We start from the raw sequence: 25,823 nt of genomic DNA on the forward strand, positions 1-25,823 counted from the left end.
ATTCTCTAACCTCCTGAGACATAAAAAAAACTTTCTCTACCAGCTGAGTTGATTTTAATAGTTAAAACATAATTGAAGTAGCAAAGTTATGTATGAAAACACTTTTTATATATTGCTCTTCAAAATCACCCAGGCAACTTCAAAAATTGTGAGGGGCTTAATTTTTCATCATTGAATAATCTAGTCTTGTCCACCCTCACAGCTTCAATCAGATATCATCTGCCTCCAGCTCTGTTGTTCACAATTTCAGATTTACGAGTCCATAACAAGGACGAAACTGCAGTCTCTGGACATGATGACCGGTCTGTTAGTATATTGCTTGTAATTTTTCTTGCCTCATGCTAAAAATTTTACTCATAATTGAAACATTAAATTTTTCGTTTCAAAAATCCAATTCGGATAATATACTAATCATACAGAAAAATAATTATCATCAAATCTTGTGTTAATTTCATTTGAAATTAAACCTATTGCTTCATACAAAATTTAAAAAATCAATGTTTATCTTCACATCATCATGTGGATTTTTGTCACTTTTTTTTTTTTTTTGGCTCGGAAGAAGGATTTTTTTTTAAAAGTTTCACGTTTGCTTCAAATATACATTTGCAATATACAAAATCTATTTTCAGTTCAATTGTAGATTGAACTATGGCAGTATGGTGCGCAGATCAGTTGTAGATTGAACTGTCGCTTGAATAGTCCGAAAATTAAGGGTAGCGGATTGAAGATGGTTTCTTTTTCTGGTTATCATTCGAACGCTCAGCCGATCGAGCTATTCAGCTCTGTCGGTCACAACTAGTGATGTGGATCAGGTAAATACCCAGTGGGTAGGTAAATATTTTTTGGGTATTTACCCGGGTATTTACCCAAGGCCTGGGTAAATACCCAAAAATTGGGTATTTTACAAAAAATGCAAAAAAGTGAATGGGATTTTTTTTTTAAATCTAAATTTGAAATAATTGGTAAAACTGATATATACATATGTATTACACAGTTTATAATATTTTTTATTGAAAGACTTGATGAAATCATGAAAGAAACATATTGTGAACCAAAGAATCTTTCTTTTCAATGTCATAACTGGAGAAGTATAAGCAATTCATTATGAAATTCAGGATTTCAAAATCACAATCTAGGTTAGTCATATCCAAAATGAAAAAAAAAGGAAGCATGAGGGATGTTTGGAAGAATAAACTGAGAAGTTATTAAGACTATGGTGTTATTTATTTTATTGATATTTAAGTGATAACATGGAAAATATAGAAAGTTTTCACATTAATAAGCAAAAAAAAAAGCAAAATATTCTATTCTGTTGCCTTGCTCCCCTGTAGGGTGGGAAGGTAAATATTTTTTTGGGTATTTATCCAAAGGCAGGGTAAATCCCCTAGTAATTGCGCATTTTGAAAAAAATTTTTAGGTAGTATTAAAAGGTGACTATTTTCTTTTTTAAACATAAACCCTAAAATAAAAGATTAAAAATTTTAAATGAATTTTAAATGTTTATGTATATTATGTGTGCGTGTGTGTGTGATACAAAATACACCTGAACAATTGAACTAAGTGTGGAGCAAGGGCGGATCCAGAAAATGTTCAAGGAGGGGGCAATTGTTTTCACTCTTTACTCTTTAGAACTTCAATTTCTAAAAATTTTCGAAGGAGTGCATTGAACTCCACGTTTACCTATCCCTAATATCATCTATCGTCTAAAATTGAGATTTCGGAACTTCAATTTAAAAAATATTCCTGTAGAAAGTTCGTGCCCCTATCCCCAGAGTAATAAGAGATGTGCTACGATTGCGCTTTAAAGACTTAAATTCCGGAAGAATTCCTGGAAAGAGTTCCCTTTCTTCTAACACCATCGAATATTATGTAAAATTACGGTTTTGAAACTTCAGTATTGAAAATATACATGAAGAAATTTCCTGACTCTCGGCTCAAGGAGGGGGCGATCGCCCCCATCGCCCTCCCTTGTATCCGTCCGTGGTGTGGAGGAAATTTCTGCATAAGATATAGGTAAATAAATAGTAATAATAAATTGAGCGACATTTCGTTACATTTTGATGTCATGCAGGGACATATTACTGGGTTATAAAAAACTAGGACCTTAAAAAATTGATGTTTGCTTTTTTTTTGTAACCAGTTAAGCTTTTTACTTTTTGATGAATGGCTTTTTATATCTGAAATTTGGCTATCAACATTGATAAGGCATATCCAACACAATTAATGTGAATATCATGTTAGATTGCTAAGCTGTTTCACACAATAATTCTTTAAATATGTGATCAAAATACAATTTTTGGGCAAAAATTTATTGTTTTGTATATGGTTGGTTGTATATATACATAATGGAAGACATACAGAAAAGTATTAGTTGAATATAAATTTTTGAAATAAATACCTGGGTATTTACCCGGGTATATACCCTGGGTATTTACCCCTAAAAATATATACCCGGGTATTTTACATCACTAGTCACAACGGAAGTTAAACTTATAATTTTAACCGGTACTTTAAAACATGTTTTTTTTTTTTTTTTGACAGAAAAGAATTTTTAGACCGTGGGTCTATTTTTGTCATTAGCCTGCACGATAAGCTCTAAAATGAGGTGTAAATCAAAGAACTCAATTAAGAATTGAGGAAGATCTGGCGTAAGCACAAAAAACAGGCTACAGAAATAATATAAGGATTTTCGTGTGAAAATCATGCAGCCACACTACTTTGCACGCGCCATGGACATACCATCGTTACACTGGGCACACAAGTATGAAATATTTAGCCTACATGAGAAAATGTCTTCTTTAGTTAAAATTAAACATGGTTCTCTATCAGTTTTCTATGTTCTGAAAAGGCCGGAAAATACTTCATGAATTTTTAAGTCATCATCCAAATAACGATAAACACTTTTATAGTCTGGGAATATGTCGGTTTCATCAAATAGTTTCTGAGAACCAGCGAGATTTTTTTAAATTGAACAATGATTTCCGACTTTCATAAATTGAATTCACCCATTTTCTATCATTCTGCCCAAAAAATTTGGGGGTGCAACCGCCCCCTCTTGACCCCCCTATTTGCCGTCCCTGTGATAGGCAATAGAAAACAACTTTCAATGACTGAAAGATAAGAAAAAAAAAACGATCTATAATAAATTTATAATCATCAATGAAAGAAGATCAAAAACAACAATTAGATCAAAACTTTGTTAACTGTGATAATCCATCGATAGGTCAAAAAGGAGTAAATAATTTTTTGTACAATTACAAAATTTTACTGCCATTATAAGCAAAATTAAATTAGTACAGCAAAATTTCTCCATTACAGAGGCATGCAGGAACGACTGTCCTTGCTATAAAAGTGAGACATAAAAATTGTCTCATTTAAAGGGGCATCAGCTCAGCAGAGAAACATAGAAAGTAAATACAAAATTAGTCTCAAAATAATGTAATTATTATAAAATAAAAATTTACACAAGGGGAAAAATATTTATTTTTCAAGTTGTTATGAGGTGGGGAAATATGTCTGTTGTCCTACCCTGCCCTCAAATAATTTCTGAAAGAATACTTTGAATAAAACTAAATGCTTTTTTTTCTTTTCTTTTTTTTTTCATTTTCTATGTATTCACTGCATGGTTGTATTAGCATACATTTTACAAATTAAAGTTAAACTTCCAACTGTTTCACTTAATTTTTTTTTAAATTTATGTGCACGCACTTTAAAGCTAGTATAAGTTTTATACAATTATTTCCTTTACCATTTTATAGTAAGCATAGTATGCAGCAACAGCTCTCATATGCCAACACTTTTCTCCAAATTCCTTTTACTATAATGGCTTGGGCTCGAGTTATTGCTTTCATAAAAAAAAAAAAAAAACCTGGATGAAGTGGCTATTAATAGTACAGTGGCCAATTTGCACTGTACAATAAAGCAGCTTAAAGTATCAATTGGTTACTGGCTACTAAATAAAAATTTGAACTTTTAAGTCTACTGTCTCATTAGCTTATATGCTGGTGACAAATCCACCGATTTGTCATCCTATCACAAGTGCAGTTTCTGGACAGACAAGTAATTTCTACCACTTACAACTGAACAAGGATAACATCTGTAGAATTAAGTGGAACTTTCTCTATTTCTGCAAAAGACGAGGTGTACCTTAATGAAAGTTATAGGATATTTATGACAAAGTTGAAAATTTTAGACACTGTAGGACACTTTTAAAAAAAGGAATTTTAGGAAAATTAGGACAACTCCTACCCTCATAATCTGGTTTTACATCGAAAAATTAGTAAAAAATTTGAGGGAAAAAAAACCCAGAAAAAATATATGGTTTTTGATGATTTTTTAAATACTTTATGGGGGATACCCCCATGAGTCTCCCTTCTTGCTACAAATTTTCATGTTTCTGAATGTTTCACCTCTCTAACAACCTCAGAAGAATGTTTTGGGTTTATATAATGCTCCCTTCCCAACCAAATAAAAATGATGGCTGTGAAACTGTCGAACACTAATAAAATGGGGGAAGGGGGCTTCTATTTCAAAAAGTGGCGGAGAATGGGGAAAACTGTGGTCATATTTGAATGCAGGGTGTCATTTCACATAAAAAGCAGCAAAAATGGTGTCAGAAGCTCTTTGAGAGGGTTTTTTCTTTTTCTTTTTTTTGCTGCAGTGTAATCAAGGTTGATTAATAAATATATTTTGTAGGGAAAAAGTAGAATACTCTTGTGCAACGTTGTTAAACAGCTATTTAATTGGGGGAAGGGGAGAGAAAACTTGGGTAATCGGTTATCTTAATAAGCAAACATCAATATGTACTGTCAAAGCTGCAGGAAATGCTAAACTCAAAATAACTTACTTAAGACTGAAAAAGTTTTGTAAATGATGGAAGCAAAATAAGGTACATTTACATTATTACTATCACAATATTTAAAAATGTAATATTTTTTTGCTTTAAAACTTCATGCATAAAAGTAACGCATCTAATTAATAAATTTAAGAGCAAAAAGGGGGGGAGAGCATGATACATGATTATTTTTAACACATGACCAATAGTAAACATTCTATGATAAATTTTATGAAAGTGTAAGGAGTTAAGCTTAAATTGATTTAAAAAAAATGTTTAAGCTAAAGTAAAATATATTTGTATTACAAAATTTGCAGGTTGGTAAATGGCGAGAAAAGTATTGAAATAATTAATTAATGAAGACAAAACTTGTTTTCAGAGCTTTGAAAATATTTGAACAAACATAAAACAAATAAAAAATATTTCTGTTACATTTATGTGAGATAAAACATTTTTGAAATTAAAACTTGTTGACATTCTTAAATTACATACCCCTTTTAAACACAGATCATTTAATTCCTGGAAAAGAGTAGGCCATTGCTGAGGCCATTCTCTCTTAATAATTTCAACAACTATGCGTGATATAGCATCTTTTATATGAAGTTCATCTTCCAATACTGACTGAATGTCCTAAAATAAAAATACAAGATTTTCAAAGCTGACAACATTGATTCATTTGCTATGTAAGAAATCATTTATGATACATACTTGGATTTTAAAAAGTAACAAATTCACAATAATGGTTCCCTAAAAAACAATGTAACAGCCTTGTTATTAAATATTTTTTCGACTAAATAAATATGAAGACCAACTAAAGGAAGCTATTGAAAAAGCTATCGCTAAACAAAGGAGCAAATAAAATTGTTACAAATAACCAGGGGCATAGCTAAGGGGGGGGGGGTTGGGGACAACCCCCCCCCCCCGAAAAGTTAGTCTCAAAAAAAAGAGAAAAAGAAGAGAGAAGAGAAAGAAAAAAAAAGAAGAAAAGGAAAAAATTCAAAGCGATTATGCATATATATATATATATATATATATATATATATATATATATATATATATATTATATATGTATATATATATATTATATATGTATATATATTATATGTATATATATATATATATATATATATATATATATATATATATATATATATATATATATATATATATATATAAGAAGTAACACCCCCCCCCCCCGAAAGTCGGGTCTAGCTACGCCACTGCAAATAACACTAATATTAATATTATTTGCTCATGTAATAATTAACAAATTGAAAAAATCAGAGGCAAGATAGCTCAAACCAAGTTTTCATGAAATATATGAAAATATTGAGGAGGGTTAAACCATTGATTGCGCTTAAATTGCTCTCCCCCCCATCCCAATTTCATTGAATTACTTAATTTATTGATTCATTTATTCTGATATTTATCTTTCTTCATTCAAATAAAACTATTTGAGTTTTATTCTAATGTTTTACGTTTTAAAGCACATTATAATATTTCTTTTTAAATTTTAAATAAGATTACTGTAATAAAATCTTACAAAATAATGACAAAATGAGGAATTTACTGGTATGACAACAGTAAAAACATAACACCACTTGCAAAATTTGTTTCCTTGTTTTGAAAAGAATAAAAACTTAAGGCTAAAAACTGTCTACATTTGATTTTGGTTATCAATGTACAGTGGAATACGTTTAACACGAAACTGAGGGGACCGAAATTTTTTTTGTGTTAAAAGATTTTCGCGTTAAAAAATTTCTTACATAAAAAAAACAATACTTACGAATATTTTCAATGCCATCAAATTTTATTTCGAATTCCATTCAAACAACTAGTAGATGACATCCATTGGAATAAAATGCAAGAAAAAAATATTGTGTTTCAGGGAACATGTTAGTTATCTTTTTTTGAATTGTCTTTTTCAGCGCCATATTCTCTACAAATTGCTCGAGATCATCCATTGCTTTTTTCATCTCTCCATTTGAATGCACATCTAAATTTTGTGACCTAGCTTGCTTGAACCAAATTAGCAAAGCTCCTCATCCGTTTTCTTTCCGACTCAAACATTGGCGAAAATTGATTCCTGTTATTTGTTATTGTTGATAGAGTAGAATTGGATATGCCAAACTCTTTGCAAATTTCTGTTTTGATCCTGCGTTTTTCATCCACTGCATTAATCAAGTCCATCTTCACTTTTAAAGAAATAGCCGTTTGCTTCCTTTTCTCAGCCATTGTGCCCGCAAAACAGGAAAAAAAGAGTTCAAACAAGAACCACAGAGTTTAGATCTTTGCCAAAATTAATGCGAAATTCAACTAAATTCAGTGCTAAATGCGTGTTAAAATGCTTGTGAATTTCTTATCCTCGAACTCTTGACATTTCTTTTCCAGTAGAAGATAAGGATTCTATTCATTAGAGAGGGAGTGGAAGATCCCTGTTGAATGGAAACAAAAGCATGAACAAAAAAGTGGCTGTGAATGAAGAGGAACTGGTACCCGAAAGTTCCATGAAATTGTTCTATGAAAAAACTCTGCAGTGACTTGTAGCAAACTCGCCACTGAAGATCGAAAATGAAAAAAACATTTCGTGTTAAGCGAATTTTGTTTCGTGTTAAAAGTAAAATAATGTATTAAATTGCTATGTACACTGTCTGGACCTCGATATCATTTCGTGGTAACCGATTTTTCATGTTAAGCGTTTTCGTGTTAAAAGCATTTCACTGTAAAATAAAAGAATCTATCGTTCTCATTATTAATAATTACCAGTATATTGAAAATAATAAAGAGTAACATACTAGAACAATAAAAAAAGTAGAAATGGGAAACCTATGATAAATGAAGTTTCAACCCAGAAAAAAAACTATAAAATAATTTTTGTTTTTGAATCCAGACATTGTACCCTAGAATTTTTCTTTAGTACTGTACGATTAAAACCAGATTATTTAATTATCATTTAAAACCAGTCTTTCCAACCAGTGGATACAAGAGGTGCATAGAGCTACAACCTCCTTCATAGAAAAACCAGGTGTCCATTTATTAAAATTGATTTTATTACCGTATTACCCTGCATTATCCGGCAAGCCAGGTAATTTGAGGTTTATTTAGCAACAAAAATAAATTTCCCCATTCAGTTTCAAACAGAAAGCAAGCTCCTGTCAGGAAAAAAATAAATAAATTCTGAAAGTTACCTTCTTTTTAAAAAAAAAAATGTGTATTGCATATAATATGTGCTTGTTATTTATGGTAGGTCATTACTAAATGATTTAATTATACGCCAAAAAAGTAATCAATTCAGAAGCAATTATCGTTGCTGCAATTTGTTCATAACTTTTTTAAATAAATTATTTTAGTTTCCTTTTAAAGACGTAAATTTAATTTTTATTTATTGAACAGCTATGGTAAATTCTTCAGCATTGGTTTAGAGGGGGGGGGGGGGTAACTTACTGCTTAAATGTTTGCTTACTTAGTTTTAATTTAATTTTTATAAAATTGCTCATTATTAAACAGTATTTTTCTTATTAAAATAATAAATGACATTGTTAGTAAATATTTTTGCAAAGTTAAACTGTTTATTAATACTAATAAGATATGTATAGAACTTATATTCATTTCTAAGCTGAACATATATTTTTTATAGTATTAATTTTTTCAGTTACTTTGATTTTTCCGGCATGCCAGAAAGGACCAGGCAAGTGTTATTGAAAATCTGGTGACCCCCAAATTCTGAGGAGGATGCTGGATAAAGCGGGGTAATACGGAATTATTTTTTTCAATATCTCTTTTTTTTTAAACACAGATGTTGAAGCAGGGCCAGACTTTTGTTTTGGATGGGGTTTTACCATACACATTTCATGCAATATCTATATGATGAATCAAATTTCATTTCATTTGTGTATTGCATTGATTTGTGTTACAATAAAGTTTAAATGCGAAAGAGGGTCAGCATCGACCTGAAAATAACCACTCACTACCTAGCGACTAAATGGCTTACTTTGGTGACTAAATAAAATACTCTAGTGGCAACTTTTTAGGAACCCAACTGGTTACAGGGGAACAGTCATTTTGGTTCTGGGGGATTTAGAATTGATTTTGTATGAATTAGCTGCCCTGAATTTAATTATGACATTAGTTTTTGCCCAGGTGAACAAATTTTTAACACTTTTTGTATCACTTTAGAGAAATGTACGTGACACAGGTTTAACTTAGAACAAACTCAAAACATGGAATTTTTATTAGTGTTATATTATACAAATATTCTGAGCTTGATTACAGAACGGATCACCTTGGCTATGGCTTTGGTCCCCGATTCTCAAAAGCCCCAAAATGACTAAAATTGTTCTAGTCCATTATTTAAGAAAATTAAGGAAAATTAAGGTTTTCGTCTGTATTTATTTATCTGTTTCTATGTGTACTTAAGGTGTGAGATGCTCTGCACCCAAAGAAATACTTCGAAAGAGTGGCTGAGCACTTTAATACTCCTGAAAATGCCACTCCTGGTTCAGGTTCTCTGTGAATGTTTGTGTTTATAGGATTTGACTACAGAGGGCCCAGAAAAAATGTTTGGCTTAGGCTACCTTAAATTTTTTATTGGGCCCGGCAAACACTATATAAACACTAGTGCAGTCAGGGTTACTAGTCCAGGATCTGACAGCACGTCTGTAGGAAAGTTCGAGTAGGGAGAGTTTCTTTTCAAAAATGTTTAGTAGGTATCCTAGAAAGTATTTTGGACTCGGGTGGATATCCGACACCTGATCACTTCTGCTATGACGTCATCAAAGATGGCGGCCGCTCGCTCTCGTAAATGCTTAGTACTGCGATAGAAACATTGAGTACGAAGAATTTTTCTTCAGAAATGTTTAGTAGGTGTGCTAAAAAGTATTTAGAGCTTATGTGGACATCTGCCATTTCGTACATTTTTTAGCTATGACATCATCAAAGATGGCAAGTGCGCTTTCGTCTCCATATAAACCCAAATTTATGTTAATACTTAACAAACAAAAATGAAAATTTGGCCAGTAAGTTACAATTAGTGTTTTTCAGGCAAACAGCAAAGTATTTTTACTACTGCGATAACTTAATAACTATTTTTTTATTTTTTTGTTGCACTTAATAAAATTATACTTGAAAGGGGTTGTTACAATTTGGTTGCAAACCCGTACTATTACACTTACAGAAAGAGTGCAACAGGTTATTTCATTTGCTCTACAAGTACAGGAAGATTTGGCACATTTCAAGCAATTACATGCTTCAATAAAATCAGCTGGTAAGTTCTTTCTGCTGGTAAGTCTTATTAAGTTCTTTTCTGGCATCAAATCCTCAATCAAGCAAAATCAAATTCACAAGGATCTAAGTCAACAGTAACATCGTCAATACAATGTCGTTGTAGGTATGTGTAAAAATATGATCTTAATAAGTGGCCCTTAGCACTTCTGCTAGTAGGCGGCAAGTTATCAGTGTTAATATTTTTCGCATGATGATACAGCCATATAACCTAAGTTCATCTAAAGATTTACAGAATGACCCTTTTCGCAGTACTTGCACTAAGTATTCTTCTGCAGATTTAAGGCTTTGCTCTATATAAACCCAGTCAGATGATACGCCAAAACTCTCCAAATGCTCTACAGATGCACAATGAAGAGCAGATTTTTTGGTACCGAATTTATAATCAGATCCCAATAGTGCGTGGATGGCAGGAAGCAACGAACATTAATTTTCACCTATTTTTCGGTAAAATACAAGTAATCCAAAGTCCGGGTAAACCTTGTCTTTGCACCCTTTCAGACTTTTTAGGAGAAAATTCGCGATAACTGTCAAAAATGTAATCTACTCTTCCATAGTTCTTGGTGATACTCCCGACGTATGACGAAAAAGCTGAAACAGCTCCGCCAAAGGTTTTATTTTAATTTGTCATAACCTTTCGCATATAGATCATGATGTCGCCTATAAAACAGGTTTTATCGTCAGACTTGAACCAGGTATCATCACTGGTGCTACCATAAGATGTTCTTTATTGTTATTGTGTTATTATTTACTTGTATTATAATTTACTTGTATAATCTGATCCAGATAGTGCGTGGGTGGCAGGAAGCAACGAACATAAGTTTTCACCTATTTTTCGGTGAATATCATTAACAGATAAGAATCGCGTAGAATCACCAACTCCAGTACGAACCCAAAGTTCCCGAGCACCAAATCGTTGAAGAGTAAGATAGTAAAACAAAGCTAACACCATTATATCAGTGTCGGTGCTAACAAGAACGATTTTAGTGAACTCACAGAGGGATGCATGTTTTGAATGAATCAACATTCTGAAGTCGACTTCCTCTACTAGTCTAGACAGTTTAATTCTGGGTGATTTATCTATTTTCCACTTTGCAAAGATGTACAGTTAAATATTACATCATCCTCTTCATCACCATGAAAGGCACTAAAAGTGTGGTTGGTATTATGTGGTGTTTGAGTCAAAGAAGCTTTCACTGTATCAGTATTTTCAACATCAGTTTGTTTCTTGAAGATCCCCAAAAGCTGCTGAGTTGGACAGGCAATGGAATATCTTCTGAGATTTTGACCACATCTATAACGATGCTGCTACCTTGTCTTTACACCCTTTCAGACTTTTTAGGAGAAAATTTGCGATAACTGTCAAAAATGTAATCTATTCTTCCACATTTCTTCGTGATGCTCCCGCTGTATGACGAAAAAGCTGAAACAGCTCCACCAAAGGTTTTACTTTCATTTGTCATAACCTTTCGTACAGAGTTCATGACGTCGACTATAAAACAGGTTTTATCGTCAGACTTGAAACTTGTCTATCCGAACGAATCAAATTTCTGAGAAGTTGGACGAGTTTCAAAAAATTGTCCCAGTTAAAAAATTGCTCTGACATTTTCCTTCCTCGGCTGAAAAACCTCTCAAAGTCCGAGAAGAGTTTTTCCACATTACCATCTACATCTATATGATCTGATTTTTTTCCCATGCCAGAGAAATGTTCTGCTGAATGTTCTGTACGTTTTCAAACTCTGTAGCGTAGGACTCAATGGAACATTCTTCCAATAAAGATTTCACCTGCAATCTGAACATGGTTTCTCCCAACATGAACATCCCCTTGACACCTCTCACATAATTCTTCCCATGTAAAACCGATTGTAGCACATTTACTTCCAAACACTGAAAATTCAATAAACACATCGGATATTCCACTTCCTCGAAGATATTTAACTAAACAACATAGCACAATTTTAGCCATATGGAATGCACCCATCACCAGTACAATATTGGAAAATTTATCTGGATTGCTAAGTTTTACTTCGCGTGTAATAGCGTATATACCTTCGTCACAGGTTACTGGTAAATAATTTTGATCCACCTGGTCAAGAACATTATTGAAATTCCTTTTCTACCGGATAAAGTAGATTCTTCATGGTCAAAGTTATCGAAAGCGCCATCCGTATATAAATCAGTCTTAAAATGACTGGGCATTGGCACTGCAGTAGGAGACTATTTAAGAGCAGATTGTGCAAGATTATGGTGGTGACGAATGACCTCACTGTAGCTGACACTGAAGCCGAAATGATTCAAGCTTGTTATCAATGTTTTACTTTTGCATTTCTGATGTATTGCTTCACCCATCATCATATGTAAAGGAGTATTTTTTAGTTCCACGATGCATGTTATAGTACATTATTTGTAATAACGCTTTGTGCCTTCAGATACCACTTCTGAGAATACTTCCTCTTTTCTTCCTCTTCTTCTTCATTGTCAAGTTATTTCATGGAGTTTGGATCTGTGTCAAATAATGTACTGAAAAAGTTTATTAAAACATCAGGTATTTAACTTTTAGTCCAAAAGCTTTTAAGGTCTTGCGCATCACCAAATTTATCGCTGAGCTCGAAATCTAGCCCCTGCAATGCGTCTCTTAGTAGAATGGCACATTCTGTTACAGGATTGCAGCTTCTAAGCACATCTGCTACACAGTCGGTTTGTTTGACTCTTTAGGTTTGGCGAAAGTAATGTCATTTTGAAAGTAATCACACAGCATTAGTTTAAGCTCCTTGTTGCTGATTTTGATGCCCTCATTTTGCATATTAAACTTGTCTCGAATGTAACTGAGCGTGTATCCGTAGTCTTCATGCAGTCCAGATTCGATGTCATGGGCTATAAGCGAAAAGGCTGCCACCTTTTCTGAAACTGGAGGTGTACGCTTGTTATCTGCTTCAAGTTTTTGTTTGTACTTCAATAAATATCCAGAAATACAATTGTCATGACATAAAAGATCGGTACCGAAAATACTTGATACATCCTCCAAATCACAAGTGCGAGTGAAAACATCATCTTGTAAGTATAATGTGGCTTTTAAAAACTCCTTAGCTCTCGGATACTCACTTATTCTGCTCTTCTCGCAAATGCGATTATGTGGTACATGGTTACAGATGATACACAATTGTAATTGATGAGGAATACCTCTTGCTTGAGGACTATGATGACGTGCACGCTTCCTTCCAGATTTCCTTAAACTTTCCTGCACATTGGACTGAGCAGTAATGATGCCGTCATCTTCATCTTTTGATATTTCGTTCTCATTTTGAAGCTGTAAAAGAGGTTTCTTATGACACTATTGCTTATAAGCATTATTCGTATGGCAGTACAACACCTCTTCCTCACTTAACGCATTCAAACGCTTAGTAACTACGTCATTTCGCAATTTTGCAGCGGCCCTGTATTTTTCACGACCATTTTCTGTACTTATCACACTATTGTCGCTTTTATTACATATAATGCAAGTCTTTTCAACTGGTTTAAGGTCTCTTATGCTGTCTTTTGACACTCTCGAAAATTTAATAATATCCATATCTCAATTTTATTTCGATAAATCACAAACAAAGGAATCATTCAGATTAACAGCGTTTCATCATCTCAAAAACCACCCTCTGTCGCCCTCATAACACATCATATAATTCAATGCCTGCCAACTTACTGCTTCGAAGAATAACAACGCGCTCGAATGTTACGTCTGCGCCGCTTATAGTGGCGCGCCTAAGTGGAGCGACTAATAAACATTCTGATTGATTACTCACGCCAGGTAAAAATTGAAAATAAAAATTTTTTTTACGCAAATCGTTTTTGAGCACAATTTTATACAGTTATTCAACGATTGACAGTTAAAAAAATAATTTTAAAGAATTAATTTAAAAAAAGGAATATAAATAAAAAAGCAATAAAATAAATTGTTTTCCAACTACTTTTTCGGGAAAACTTTAACACTGTAACTTAAAAGTAAACTAGTTAATATAAATTAGTATAAAAATATGCAAGAATCATGCAAAAAAGTCAAGTATTAAAATAAATATGAGCATTTATGTGATCGAGCGGCCGCCATCTTTGATGACGTCATAGCAGGAGAAGTGACCAGGTGGCGGATGTCCACCCGAGTCCAAAATACTTTCTAGGACACCTACTAAGCATTTTTGAAAAAAAATTCTCCCTACTCAAACTTTCCTACAGAAGTGCTGTCAGATCCAGGACTATACCTTCTAGATAGATCTAGGACTATACCTTTCTCTAGGTTTTGTTGCTAACAAGTTTTTACAAGTGTATAAACAACTGTATTAAGATAGGCAACTATGTTAGAACAAAATCCTCTGGGGGGGGGGTGTGCTATTACTCCCCCCCCTCCCCCCACACACTTGCTACCAAACTGCACACAAAGATACAACTTTTCACACATTGCACCAAGCAAATATAAGCAAGGCAAGAACACATAAATTGACCTTATCTAATTAAACGTTGTTGGTAAATTTGCCAGATGTTTACTTGTTTATTGCTCCATCTAGTGAATTTTTCTTTATATAACTATATTGCAGACTGGGACTAGGGCAAACATGCAAGATACTATCTTTGTTTCAGAACCCCCCTATACTGGCTTTAGAAATGAGTTTGATATTTCAACAGAACTCAAAATACAGCTAAAATCAGTTCCAAAACTCTGGCCAGCAATTTTGGAAACCCCCACCCCCTTACCTAAAAAAAGAACATTTTCTATCATTGCACATAGTTTGTGAACCAAAAACAATCCTCAGTTTGGACATAACATGTACGCTCTAAAGAACTAGCTAGTGAAAACTCAGGGGTATGTACAAAAGGTTTAAAAACAGCTTGGAAGAGGGAGGGGGAGAAATAAATGCAAATGAAAGAAATTGTAATTAGGTTTCATATGCATGCCAATACAGCAATTACTTGCAATGGAGTGAATAGTTTTAAGAGGGCTCTTGATCTTCATCAAGGATTGAGAAATTGAAAAGGAGCAATCTAGCGAGGAACTTACTTTTTGGCTGATGTAATGTGTAGACTACGAAAGAAATACATAAATAAGTTTACCCGATAACTTACCTTTTCTATAATATTAAGAATACTGTCTTTTATAAAGAATTTTTCAGATACTTCGATTTCATTCCAATGTATCCTAAAACGTATTAAAAATATAAATTATTTTACAACCATGAGATTTTTATACAAAACTTTAAAAAATAAAAATTTCAAAAAATAAATGCAGAGGTTTTATTTAAAATAATCATAATAAAAAAAATTTCCAAATTCTTTCCTTTGCATGAGCATAAAAACTTATATAAAACATCAGTCATAATTTGAAATTCAGACAAACCAGAGGGTATATGATGTACTGTATACCGTATAAAACAGCACTGATTACTACAGTGGCACTCGCTGATAACGAGCCCTGATTTAATGAGAACCCGAATTTAGCGAAGAAATTAGAAATAATTAGTTGGCTCAAGGCAGTTGAAAGCAAAGTTAAGTAAATAACTAACTTCTTAAAATCTGTACGGTGTCTAAAAAGAAGAAGAAAAAGCAACTACTGTCAGCCCCGCTTAATCGGGTAACAGATAAATGAATACCCCACTTATATGAACAAAACCTTCTGGAACCGAATATTTCCCCATAGTTGCAATGTTGAAGTTCCCCATTAGTACAGTGCAATTAGACATAAACCTCAACATCCAAAGTAAAAGTTTCCTGCCTATTTTAAACTGTTGTATACTGTCCACATATTGTTTGGTAAAAAGTTACACCGTTTACAGCGTCGGGTTTTGGGGGGAGGGGGCAGAGAAGTTGGTAAATTAGTAGTTTTTATCAGTTTTTGGGAAATATTTAGAAAACTATGGCATTTAGCTCAAAAAGTGCAATATACAAAATAATCTACACTAAATTACGAACAAAATGGTCCCAAGCATTATTTTTTTACGTGAACGGTTCCAGTGTTACGGCGGGTGTAAAAGTAGAAAATATTTGCATTTTTAACATCTTTAGGAAAAAGAGGAAATGCTAACTACTACGTAAACAGAAATAACTAAACAATTTTATTTAAAAGTAATATTGTATAGTCGTATGAGGCGCCACATGGGATCCCACTAGGCTTGACCTACCCTCATCGAGTTTCCTAAAATTGTTACCATATATGAAGAGTAAAAGTTGTAAATAAAACGTGAAAGTAAGAATTTCTACCTCTTTCACGTGAACTAATCAGGGTTGCCAGGGGTTGAAAGGTGCCTAAAAATGAGTAATTTTCCCTCATCGAGTTTCCGAAAATCGCTACCTTAAATGAAGAGCAAAAGATGGAAATAAAACGCTAAACTAAGGTTGCCTACCTTTTACGCTCCTTAATCAAGATTGTCAGGGGATAAAGGTTTTCAATGAGGAAAATAATTCACCCCTCATTGAGTTTCCGGAAATTGTTGTAACATATCAAGAGTAAAAGCTGTAAATAAAACGCTAAAGCAAGGTTGGGTACATTTTTCCAGTGCCTAAGAAGGGTTGCCAGAGGTTAAAAAGTGTCCCAAAATGAGTAATTTTCCCTCATTGAGTTTCCTAAAATTGTTGTCATAAATAAAAAGTAAAAGCTATAAAAAACGTTAAAGTAAGCTTTCCTACCTGTTGCGTGTGAATTAATCAGGGTTGCCAGGGTCTAAAAAGTGCCCCAAAAGGGGTAATTTACCCTTCATTGAGTTTCCCCACAAGTTATATAAAAAAATGTAGGTAAAAATATTACAAACCAATTTTATAGGGTTGCCTAAGCAAAAGTGATCCAATCATAGGGTTGCGGCTATTCAAAGTTTCAATATTGAAATTTCGACTCAATCAAACAATTGACTCACTCGATGCAACTATCAACCAGAGTGAATTTCTAGCTAAGGCTAACGACAAAATTGGGCTTATTTCTCTCCTTACAATGCACTTACAAAGAGGCGGTTGCACAGTTCATCAAGCATCTGGTGATGCTGACTTATTAATAGTTTTACCGATTGGTAAAGATATGAATGGAGTTGAAGCTTGTGTGATTGGTGACGATACGAACTTACTAGCCTTGTTGACTGTTCACACCAGGGTTTAAGCTGGGTTCAAAAGTTCTTTAGTATAAAAGCTAAAATTGATGGGAAAATGTAAGCAAAATGCTAAAATGTTACACATTATCATATATTTATATATGCCTCAGTGTGTTTCATCTCCAGTTGAAAATAAAATTCATATTTCATTTGTGACATCCTTGAAGAAATAAGTACAACAGCAATTTTTTTAAAACATAAAATAAGAAAAGAAAACAGGATTGGTGTTTAGAACGTTGCAGTCCCCTCTTCCTAATAAAGCAGTTTTTGGGGGGACATAATGCTGGATAAGACTAATAGTTATTGAACTTAATTGTAGTTTAAACATCTTAGCTAAGATTTTAAAAAGATTAAGTTGATTATAGCCATGCACGCTTCCTCTCTAGGATCATACATTTCTTCTTTATTTAAAAAACTAATTTATTTTTTATTTGAGCAAAAAAGAGAAAATACATTGCTTAATTTTCGCAATTTAGATAGTGTTTTCGCATTTTGCGAAAAATGCGACCGTAGCGGAAACCCTGGTTCACACACCATCAGAAAACAAACTGAAAATGGTGGTACCAAAGAAAGGCAATCAGAAAGAAAAGGTGTACACTATTTCGAACATTCAGCTTGGCATTGGAGGTATGAAAAGTGTACTCTTAGCAATATATATACCTTCACAGGATGTGACACTGTATCATCTATCTACAAGAAGGAAAAAATTTCACCGTATAGAAAAGTACAAAAGCCAACAACTCTCTTCGTGCAGTCTGACGATCCCAGTGCAGTGGCTGACGGATTTTAAAGAGATAAAATGGAGGGAGTGAAGACTTTCATTCATGGAACCAAGGCCCCAAGTCACTTGATAGTTTGTAAAGCAAAGCATTGGAAGAAATCGGGTTTCTTTCGTTTGTTTCATGCAAAACGTGCCAAGCATTCGTCGTTGTTGACTCACGTAACTTGGGGTCTTTCAATCAGCTTTTGCTAAGCCAATGATTGAACTTGCTCCCTCCATTTTAATTCCAGGAATTAAAATGGAGCCCTTAAGTTTAATGTCAGCCCTTAGAGTAGGAGTCTCCTACTCTAAGGGCTGAAGCAGGAAAGCATTTCCTCCTTGCGATGTTTGGAGCAAAGAATACTAAAGATCTCGATAGCTTTCACAATCAGGATTACTTGCAGGCTATTGCAAAGCAGCTCATATATTCATTGTTCAAGGTGACTGCACTACCCCCTTTTTCAGCAGCTTTAAGCTGCATTCATATAGATCCTACCACCAGGTCCAACAGTGGCCGGATGAGAAAAAGAATCCGCTCCAGTGGGGGTGGAAGAAGATTGGTGATCAGCTGAGGCCTATGACAACAATGCATTCTGCTGGTTCCCAGGAATTACTTTCCCTCATAGTGTACATTTGCAAAGACGAATGCGTCCGTAACTGCGAGTGCAGAAATAGTGGTCTAAACTGATTAAGCATGTGCAGTAATTGCTCAGGTCTAGGATGTATTAACAGGGACACTAATATGATAGAAGAAGGTCTAGAAGAGGACGGTGCTATGTTTGAAGAGGACTGAATATACAGGTGAAAATCTTTCATCAGTATGTCCCATGTAACGTTCTACATTTTTATTAAATATTAGTAGTGCACTCAGTTTACGAACTTCAAAAAGTTTGATAAAATACGATTGTAATATACAGGCAAATATGCCTATTTTCTAAAGAAAATCTTCAAAAGCTACACTTATAAAAATGTTATCATTAAAAATGATATAATTAGAAGTCATAATTGTTATGCATTTTTACATTTTAAAATCATCTATGTTGAAAATATATTCATTCTTATTGCGGCATTGTCTAGAGAAAGTTCGGGTTTCTCCGTGCCGCAGATTTACATAGCCAGGCCCTGTGGAAGCGTCTTTTCCCTTAAAAGTAGAGCTCCTTGAGTAGGTGGTGAGGTTGTCGCTCCTTCAAGGGCTTATCACAAACATACCACCGGCCCCTAAAATCATAATTTGCTTTTACAAAACACAATTTATACAAAAAATTAGTTTCCTTAGTGATAATGAATATTTTTTTTCAAAAAATCTAAAAAAATACGAAAATTTTCTATTTTTACACCTTTCGTAACTCTGGAACCGTTCACTTAACAAAATAATGCTTAGGATCATTTTGTTCGTAATTTAGTGGAGATTATTTTGTATACTGCACTTTTCGCTCTAAACGCCATAGTTTTCTAAGTATTTCCGAAAAACCGATAAAAACTACTAATTTACCAACTTCTTTCCCCCCTCCCCCCAAAACCCGACACTGAAAAAGGTGTAACTTTTTACTAAACAATTTGTGGACTGTATAGAACAATTTGGAGTTGGAGGGAAACTTTTACTTTGAATGTTGAGGTTAGGCCTTTTTTTGGTCTATTTGCACCGTACTACATGTAATCAAATAAATTCCCCGGATAATCGAATAATATTGGTCAGCTTTTGCAAATATTTTTGCTGAGAATAATTTTGAATAAAATGAAAATAATTCAAGTAAGAACAATTATTGACTTAAAAAATGAAATAATATTGTCCGCCAACGACAGAAGGGAAAAACAACATTCACATTTCATCAAAACATTTTCATTAATTTCTTTTGTCATTGCAATTGCAAAAAAAAAAAAAACAATAAATAGTGCTGACAATAATCTTTACTAATAATAATGTTGAAAGTCTCTCTGTCTAGATGTCTGGATCTCTGTGACGCCCACAGCGCCTAGACTGTTCGATCGATTTTTATGAACTTTGGCACAAAATTAGTTCGTTGAGGGTGTGCATCTGAAGCGATTTTTCGAAAATTCCATTTTGTTCTTTTGACGAAAGAGAAAAACAACATTCACATTTCAGCAAAACATTTCCACTAATTTCTTTTGTCATTGCAATTGCAAAAAAAAAAAAAAAAAAAAACAATAAATAGCTCTAACGATAATCTTTACTAAAAATAAAGCTGAAAGTCTCTTTGTCTAGATGTCTGGATCTCTGTGACGCCTATAGCGCCTAGACCGTTCGATTGATTTTTATGAAATTTGGCACAAAATTAGTTTGTTATGGGTGTGCACCTCGAAGCAATTTTTCGAAAATTCCATTTTTTTTCCTATTTCAATTTTAAGAACATTTTACCGAGCAAATTATCACAACGTCGATGAGTAAATTACCAATCTATCATGGTACATAACATGGGTGAGCAAATTAGTGAGAAATTCATCATCCATTATTTGTAAATGAACAGGCGAACCAAATGATCTTTTAATTTTCCACTACGAGCAAAGTTCTGCGGATACCACTAGTATTTTACAAAACTACTGAAATAAGGGCTTATCAAAGCTAAAAAAGCTTTTGTTTTCATTTATAGCTTTAATATAAACAGCAATATACACATTTTCGCTTAACACAGCATATTTTGACAACACAAAGAAATATAAACATTGCTGACAATAACAAATTAATAAATATTATATATAAAACATGGTAAACAAAGAGGGGAAAAAATAAGTTAGAAAAGTGTTCTCAAAAAACCTACAGCAAACAATCTACTATTATGAAACTTTTCAAAAAATAATGTAGTGAAAAGAAGATGCTAAAACAAAGATTCTGTAACTAAGTTGTTGCAAGTTAATTATTTTTTTAATTGGATGCTTCACTTGCCAAATCGATTATCTCCATAAAACAAAAAGTCAAGAAAAGTGATGAAGAAGATACTCATATCCATAGGAGTGAATGGGCCCTCGTGTTACATTTTCTGCCATCACAGGATCAGAAATGTACTGAATCAAAACTTTAATATAAATTCACATGCTAAGCATTGATTAAGCACTATTAAAGCAGAAATGAGGACTATTTAAAAAATGGAGTTAATCCATTTGGCAACTGAGGCATCCAATTTTCGTACTTACATTCTTCAAACATTACATTACTCATTTCAAAACTTGTTACAATAACATTAATTACCTATTTACTAAATATTGGTTCATTATAATTATGTTTTCAGACCAATGTTGTAAATTTACAAAGGTAAAGAAAATTTCCCTGCCTAATCAAATGCCCAACTAAATCGAATAATATATCTTTGAACCAACGGTATTCATTTAAGCGAGGCAAACAGTATGATGAATTTTTATGATTTTCTTAAGAACCCCCTTTTTACGAGCACTCGGTTAAAATGAGCAAATATCAGTCCTTTTGCACTCATTATGAGCAAGTTCGACTGTACACCAATGATTGAAAACAATTCTAAACTATTTTCAATAAGAACAATACTTGTGAACAAATTTGTCCACAAAAGCAATTCATCACTTTACAAATAAAAATGACTCAACTGACTTGCATTATGTCCCTGAGAATCGAATGCTTTCTCTCTTATGAAATTTTTTTTTAATAAGAGGATTTTTATTTCTCTTTATTTTTAAAAAAGGAGGCATTTAAGATGAAAGGACTTCATTTTTAATATTAAAAAAATCTAACAAACAACTTCTTAAATTCAGGATGAGAGGGAGAAATTCAAATTGAAAGTTTTTAGATTCCTTCTTTCAAAAACCTCAGGGTTGAGAGACACTCACCCACAATAGTTAGAAAATTTCCTATTTCAAAACTCAGAAATACATATTTGTTTTGCTCTAAGTGGGCAGTTAAAAAGTTATAAAAAGAAAAAAAAAACATTTTTTTTTCTTTCTGTGTGTAGGGGATGTTGTGAACATTGTTATTAATGATCTAACTCAAAGTGGAAAATTGGATAATGTTTTTTGCCCAAGACAAGAAGCAAAATAACTTTTCACTTAACTATGTACAATGCTTTCAAAGAATGAGTGTAAAAACAGATCACAAGAAATATCAGGGGCGCCCATCCTCCCCAAGTTCAATGCACAAATCCTCCCCCCTCCCATTTTTCTCAACCCTTTTCCCCTTTTTATTTTTAGCTCCCTTTTTTTTAAATATATATATATATATATATATATATATATATATATATATATATATATATATATATATATATATATATATATATATATATATATATATATATATATATATATATTATTTATTTATTTTTTTTTTAATAAATATTACTTATTTATTTATTTTTAAATATTATTTTATTAGAAAAGTTCTGTGCTACTGTCAATGACAGACAAATAAACACACACACACAAACCAAATAAATAAATAAATGAAGTAAAATGTAAACAGAATAAAATAAAATGAATAAAAAATTAACTTAAAAATAAACTAATAAATAAATTTAAATAAATTAATTAAAATCCCCCCAAACTGTTGACAGCGCAACTTGCGCCATAACACACAACTTGCTGTAAGCACCCCTGAGAAATATAATAGTCTAAAATAATGATTTGATTTCATAACATAGTTAAAAAACTTACTTAATATAGCTGTCAACAAGCCTCAAACCAAAATGGCGAACAATGGAAGGATTTGATTTCTGTGAAAGATACAATCCACATTTTGCACCAATAGGAGAGTTATCTTTAAACTCTTCAAGCATCTTAAAAACAGAAAATAGTTAGGTATTATTTCAAGAAAAAAAAAAGATGACATTAACAATTTATTTCTGAACTATTATTGTTCTTTTCTGAACAAATCAGATCAAAAACTTAATAAAAGCTTAAACTACAGTAGGGTCCCGAAAATCTGAGGTACTGTTCGTTTCACTTAGCCGAGACCTAGTGCCAATTTGCGCATGCGTCAGGTCTGCTCTGATTTTATCAAAATAGAAAGGGAAACCCGGAAGTAAAAGGTGCAAAATAACATGTTCAGCAATTCTTCCAATGCAGCATCGAAAAAGACAAAGATAGCACGTGCAAGCGGTAAGAGCCCACCTCAACCTATTGCCCCCTTTTCAAATGGAATCTGTCCTGAGTGGTAGTTTTCGCTTTCGAGAATGGACAGTATTTGGGGTGTACTAAATCTTGAATTTGAAGGAAAACTTAGCAATTAACATTTTACACTATTAGCTTGAGAAAAGAACGCACACAAATCTTTTTCTTTCTTCTACAAAATGTAGGGAAGGGAAGTATTGCAGAAAGAAAAAAGTTTTCACCTAAATTTCTATTTTAACCACCCATGAGTATATTTTCATAAACCCCCCATAATTTCTGGAGGTATGTAAGAATTTTTATATTTTTATGTTGAATACTTCTACATTACATGGAACCAGGGTTGGGTTTGGGTTGAGTCCAAAAGTATGATAAAACTAAAGGAGTATAGTCGGTGTAAGAATCAATTTGCATTTACTGCAATATTTGCAATGCATAAATTTAAATTTTAATAAGGTTTAATTATAATGAGCATTTGAAAATATTTTTCTCCAAAATGCTCATTTAAAAAATATTTTACTCAAAAAAATTGGCAAAAACTCTATTACATGAAAATTTCCCCTTTTGTAACAGTTGGTATGAGTTAAAAAGTAAATTCCTTAACACTATCAAGACAACTAATTTCAGTTCCATTTGTAACTCAAAGGAATGTTATTAAAAGTACAATATTTAGGTCAAAAAAAAAAAGCTTAAGAGTCATTCCATTTCAAATCAGGCAGGCAGGTATGAAAAGTGTCATATGACCATCACCGATTTTTTTGAAAAAAATACAGTAGTTACAACTAAGGTACATATGAGCTATCCCCAAAGGATTTTGCAAGAAAATTTTTTTTTCTTCAGTTACAGCCTGTTAAAATTCTGCACAAAATCCGCCATTTTGGAAAAAACTGGCAAAACACTCTATTTGAAATGGACATTATTTCAAAAGTATTTAACCTATTCGAATAATTCTTTTTTCTAAAAATAAATAAGGACCCATATATCCTCTAGACATCGTTTTTGAAAGTTTAGTTAGGTTTTTTGATAAAGAAAAAAATTCATTTTTGCCGCCAAAAAACTGCATTTTTACTAATTTTATGATTTTTTTTCTCCATGAAAAAAAGTTTTTTTTACTAAACGGAGATGGCAGTATAAAGCCCTTATATGATAGTTTCATAACATATTTTATTAGAATCCTTGAGTGCATACAGCCTCGTAAATAAAATTTGAAATTTTGAAAATTTTCAAAAATTAGCGATTTTTGAAGTGATTTTACTCAAAAAACCCATTTTTAAAAAATCTAAAAATTGGCTCATTTGAACCCCATATAATGCTTAACTAGTGGATAGACACCGCATCCGGTATTTTTTCCCATAAAATGTTTTATGATTTTTTGAAAGTGACCTTATCGCCCATGGCATGCATGTAAAATAAAAATGTCTAATAATTTCAGTCACTGAAAATCTGATTATATTAATGCCTAATAGCTACAAAAACAGTGCACTTTATCAGGAACAACTAAAATCTTACTGACTTTTAATAATATATCAGTAACAAACTGCTTTTGATGATCCAGTCAATTCGTCTTTTTGTAAGACTCTGTGTGTAGTTTATAGATAGAAGAGCCTTTGGTGATTATATTAATGACTAGCTATGATAATGATGTACTTTATCAGTAACAGTTAAAATCTTTCCTTTTTTTAAAATAAATATTAGTTTATTTCGTCTCCAAAGCTATGCATTCACCGTTACTTTCATATGCAGCAACAAATCATATTTTTTCTCTTTCAATAGTCATTCTCTTCAACTCAATTACACAACAGGGAAAATCAAGAACAATACAATGCATTTAAAACGATTAATTTTAATTTCGTGCTTTGGTTGTCATTGGCGAATGTTGTCACATAATTTTTGGATCCTACCTCGTATGATTACTTTTATACGTAAGAATATTTATACTAAATTCAAACCGTAAAACTCATTTGTAGTTTAAGAATTTAAAAAGCCCACCTGTTTTATGAGAGAAGTAATCAATTGAACATGGTTGTAAGTTGAGGTAATCAAACAGATCTCACTAAAGGTGACTATTATAGCCAGGGATCCAATTTCTAACAAAAGAAGTGCAGGATCCCCTATAGTCTTTAGAACTTGTTTTAATGCTTAAGTGGCCTGAATTCGGTCAAAAATACAAAAATTCGAGTAAAACATATAAGGAAGTATGGGAGCTCAGCTCCCATAACAATTAGGCGCTGATCAACAGAAAAATATATTTATATAACGAAATACAAAAAGGCGAATTGACTGAGTCATCAGATATTTTGAAAAAAAAAACTGCTGGGTTTTATTCAGAATGGCATAGGAATGATGTGAAAAAAAATTGGACTTCATATTCGAATTCAGTTTTGCGTTATTTTGGTTTTACTACAAAATTTCAAGGTGTACGAACGCTTTTGGGAGCCACTGAATTAGTCATTAATATAATCACCAAAGGCTCTTCTATCTAAAGGCTACACACAGAGTCTTACAAAAAGACGAATTGACTGGTTCATCAAAAGCGGTTTGATATTGCTATATTATTAAAAGTCAGTAAAATTTTATTTGTTGCTGATGAAGTGCACCATCATTGTAGCTATTAGGCATTAATCCATTAATATGATCAGATTTTCAGTGACTGAAATTTTTATTTTACATGCATGCCATGGGCGATAAGGTCACTTTCAAAAAATCATAAAACATTTTATGGGAAAAAATACTGGATGCGGTGTCTATC

The 25,823-nt window shown here is 32.7% G+C and overlaps 1 protein-coding gene across 1 annotated transcript in view; it reads right to left on the minus strand.

The window, feature by feature from the left end:
• Nucleotides 1-22,743, minus strand: part of LOC129223097 (exportin-5-like) — a 112,557-nt gene extending 89,814 nt beyond the window's left edge. Inside the window, exons 1-4 of the mRNA XM_054857664.1 lie at nucleotides 22,622-22,743; nucleotides 15,221-15,293; nucleotides 13,359-13,445; nucleotides 5,327-5,464 (exon numbers count right to left, since the gene is read on the minus strand). Of these exons, the coding sequence (XP_054713639.1) occupies nucleotides 5,327-5,464; nucleotides 13,359-13,445; nucleotides 15,221-15,293; nucleotides 22,622-22,743 (420 nt within the window). The remainder of the gene's footprint in view (nucleotides 1-5,326; nucleotides 5,465-13,358; nucleotides 13,446-15,220; nucleotides 15,294-22,621) is intronic.
• Nucleotides 22,744-25,823: the final 3,080 nt, after the last annotated feature.

This window comes from Uloborus diversus, chromosome 5 (assembly GCF_026930045.1).
Source record: "Uloborus diversus isolate 005 chromosome 5, Udiv.v.3.1, whole genome shotgun sequence".
Taxonomy (NCBI): Eukaryota; Metazoa; Arthropoda; class Arachnida; order Araneae; family Uloboridae; genus Uloborus; species Uloborus diversus.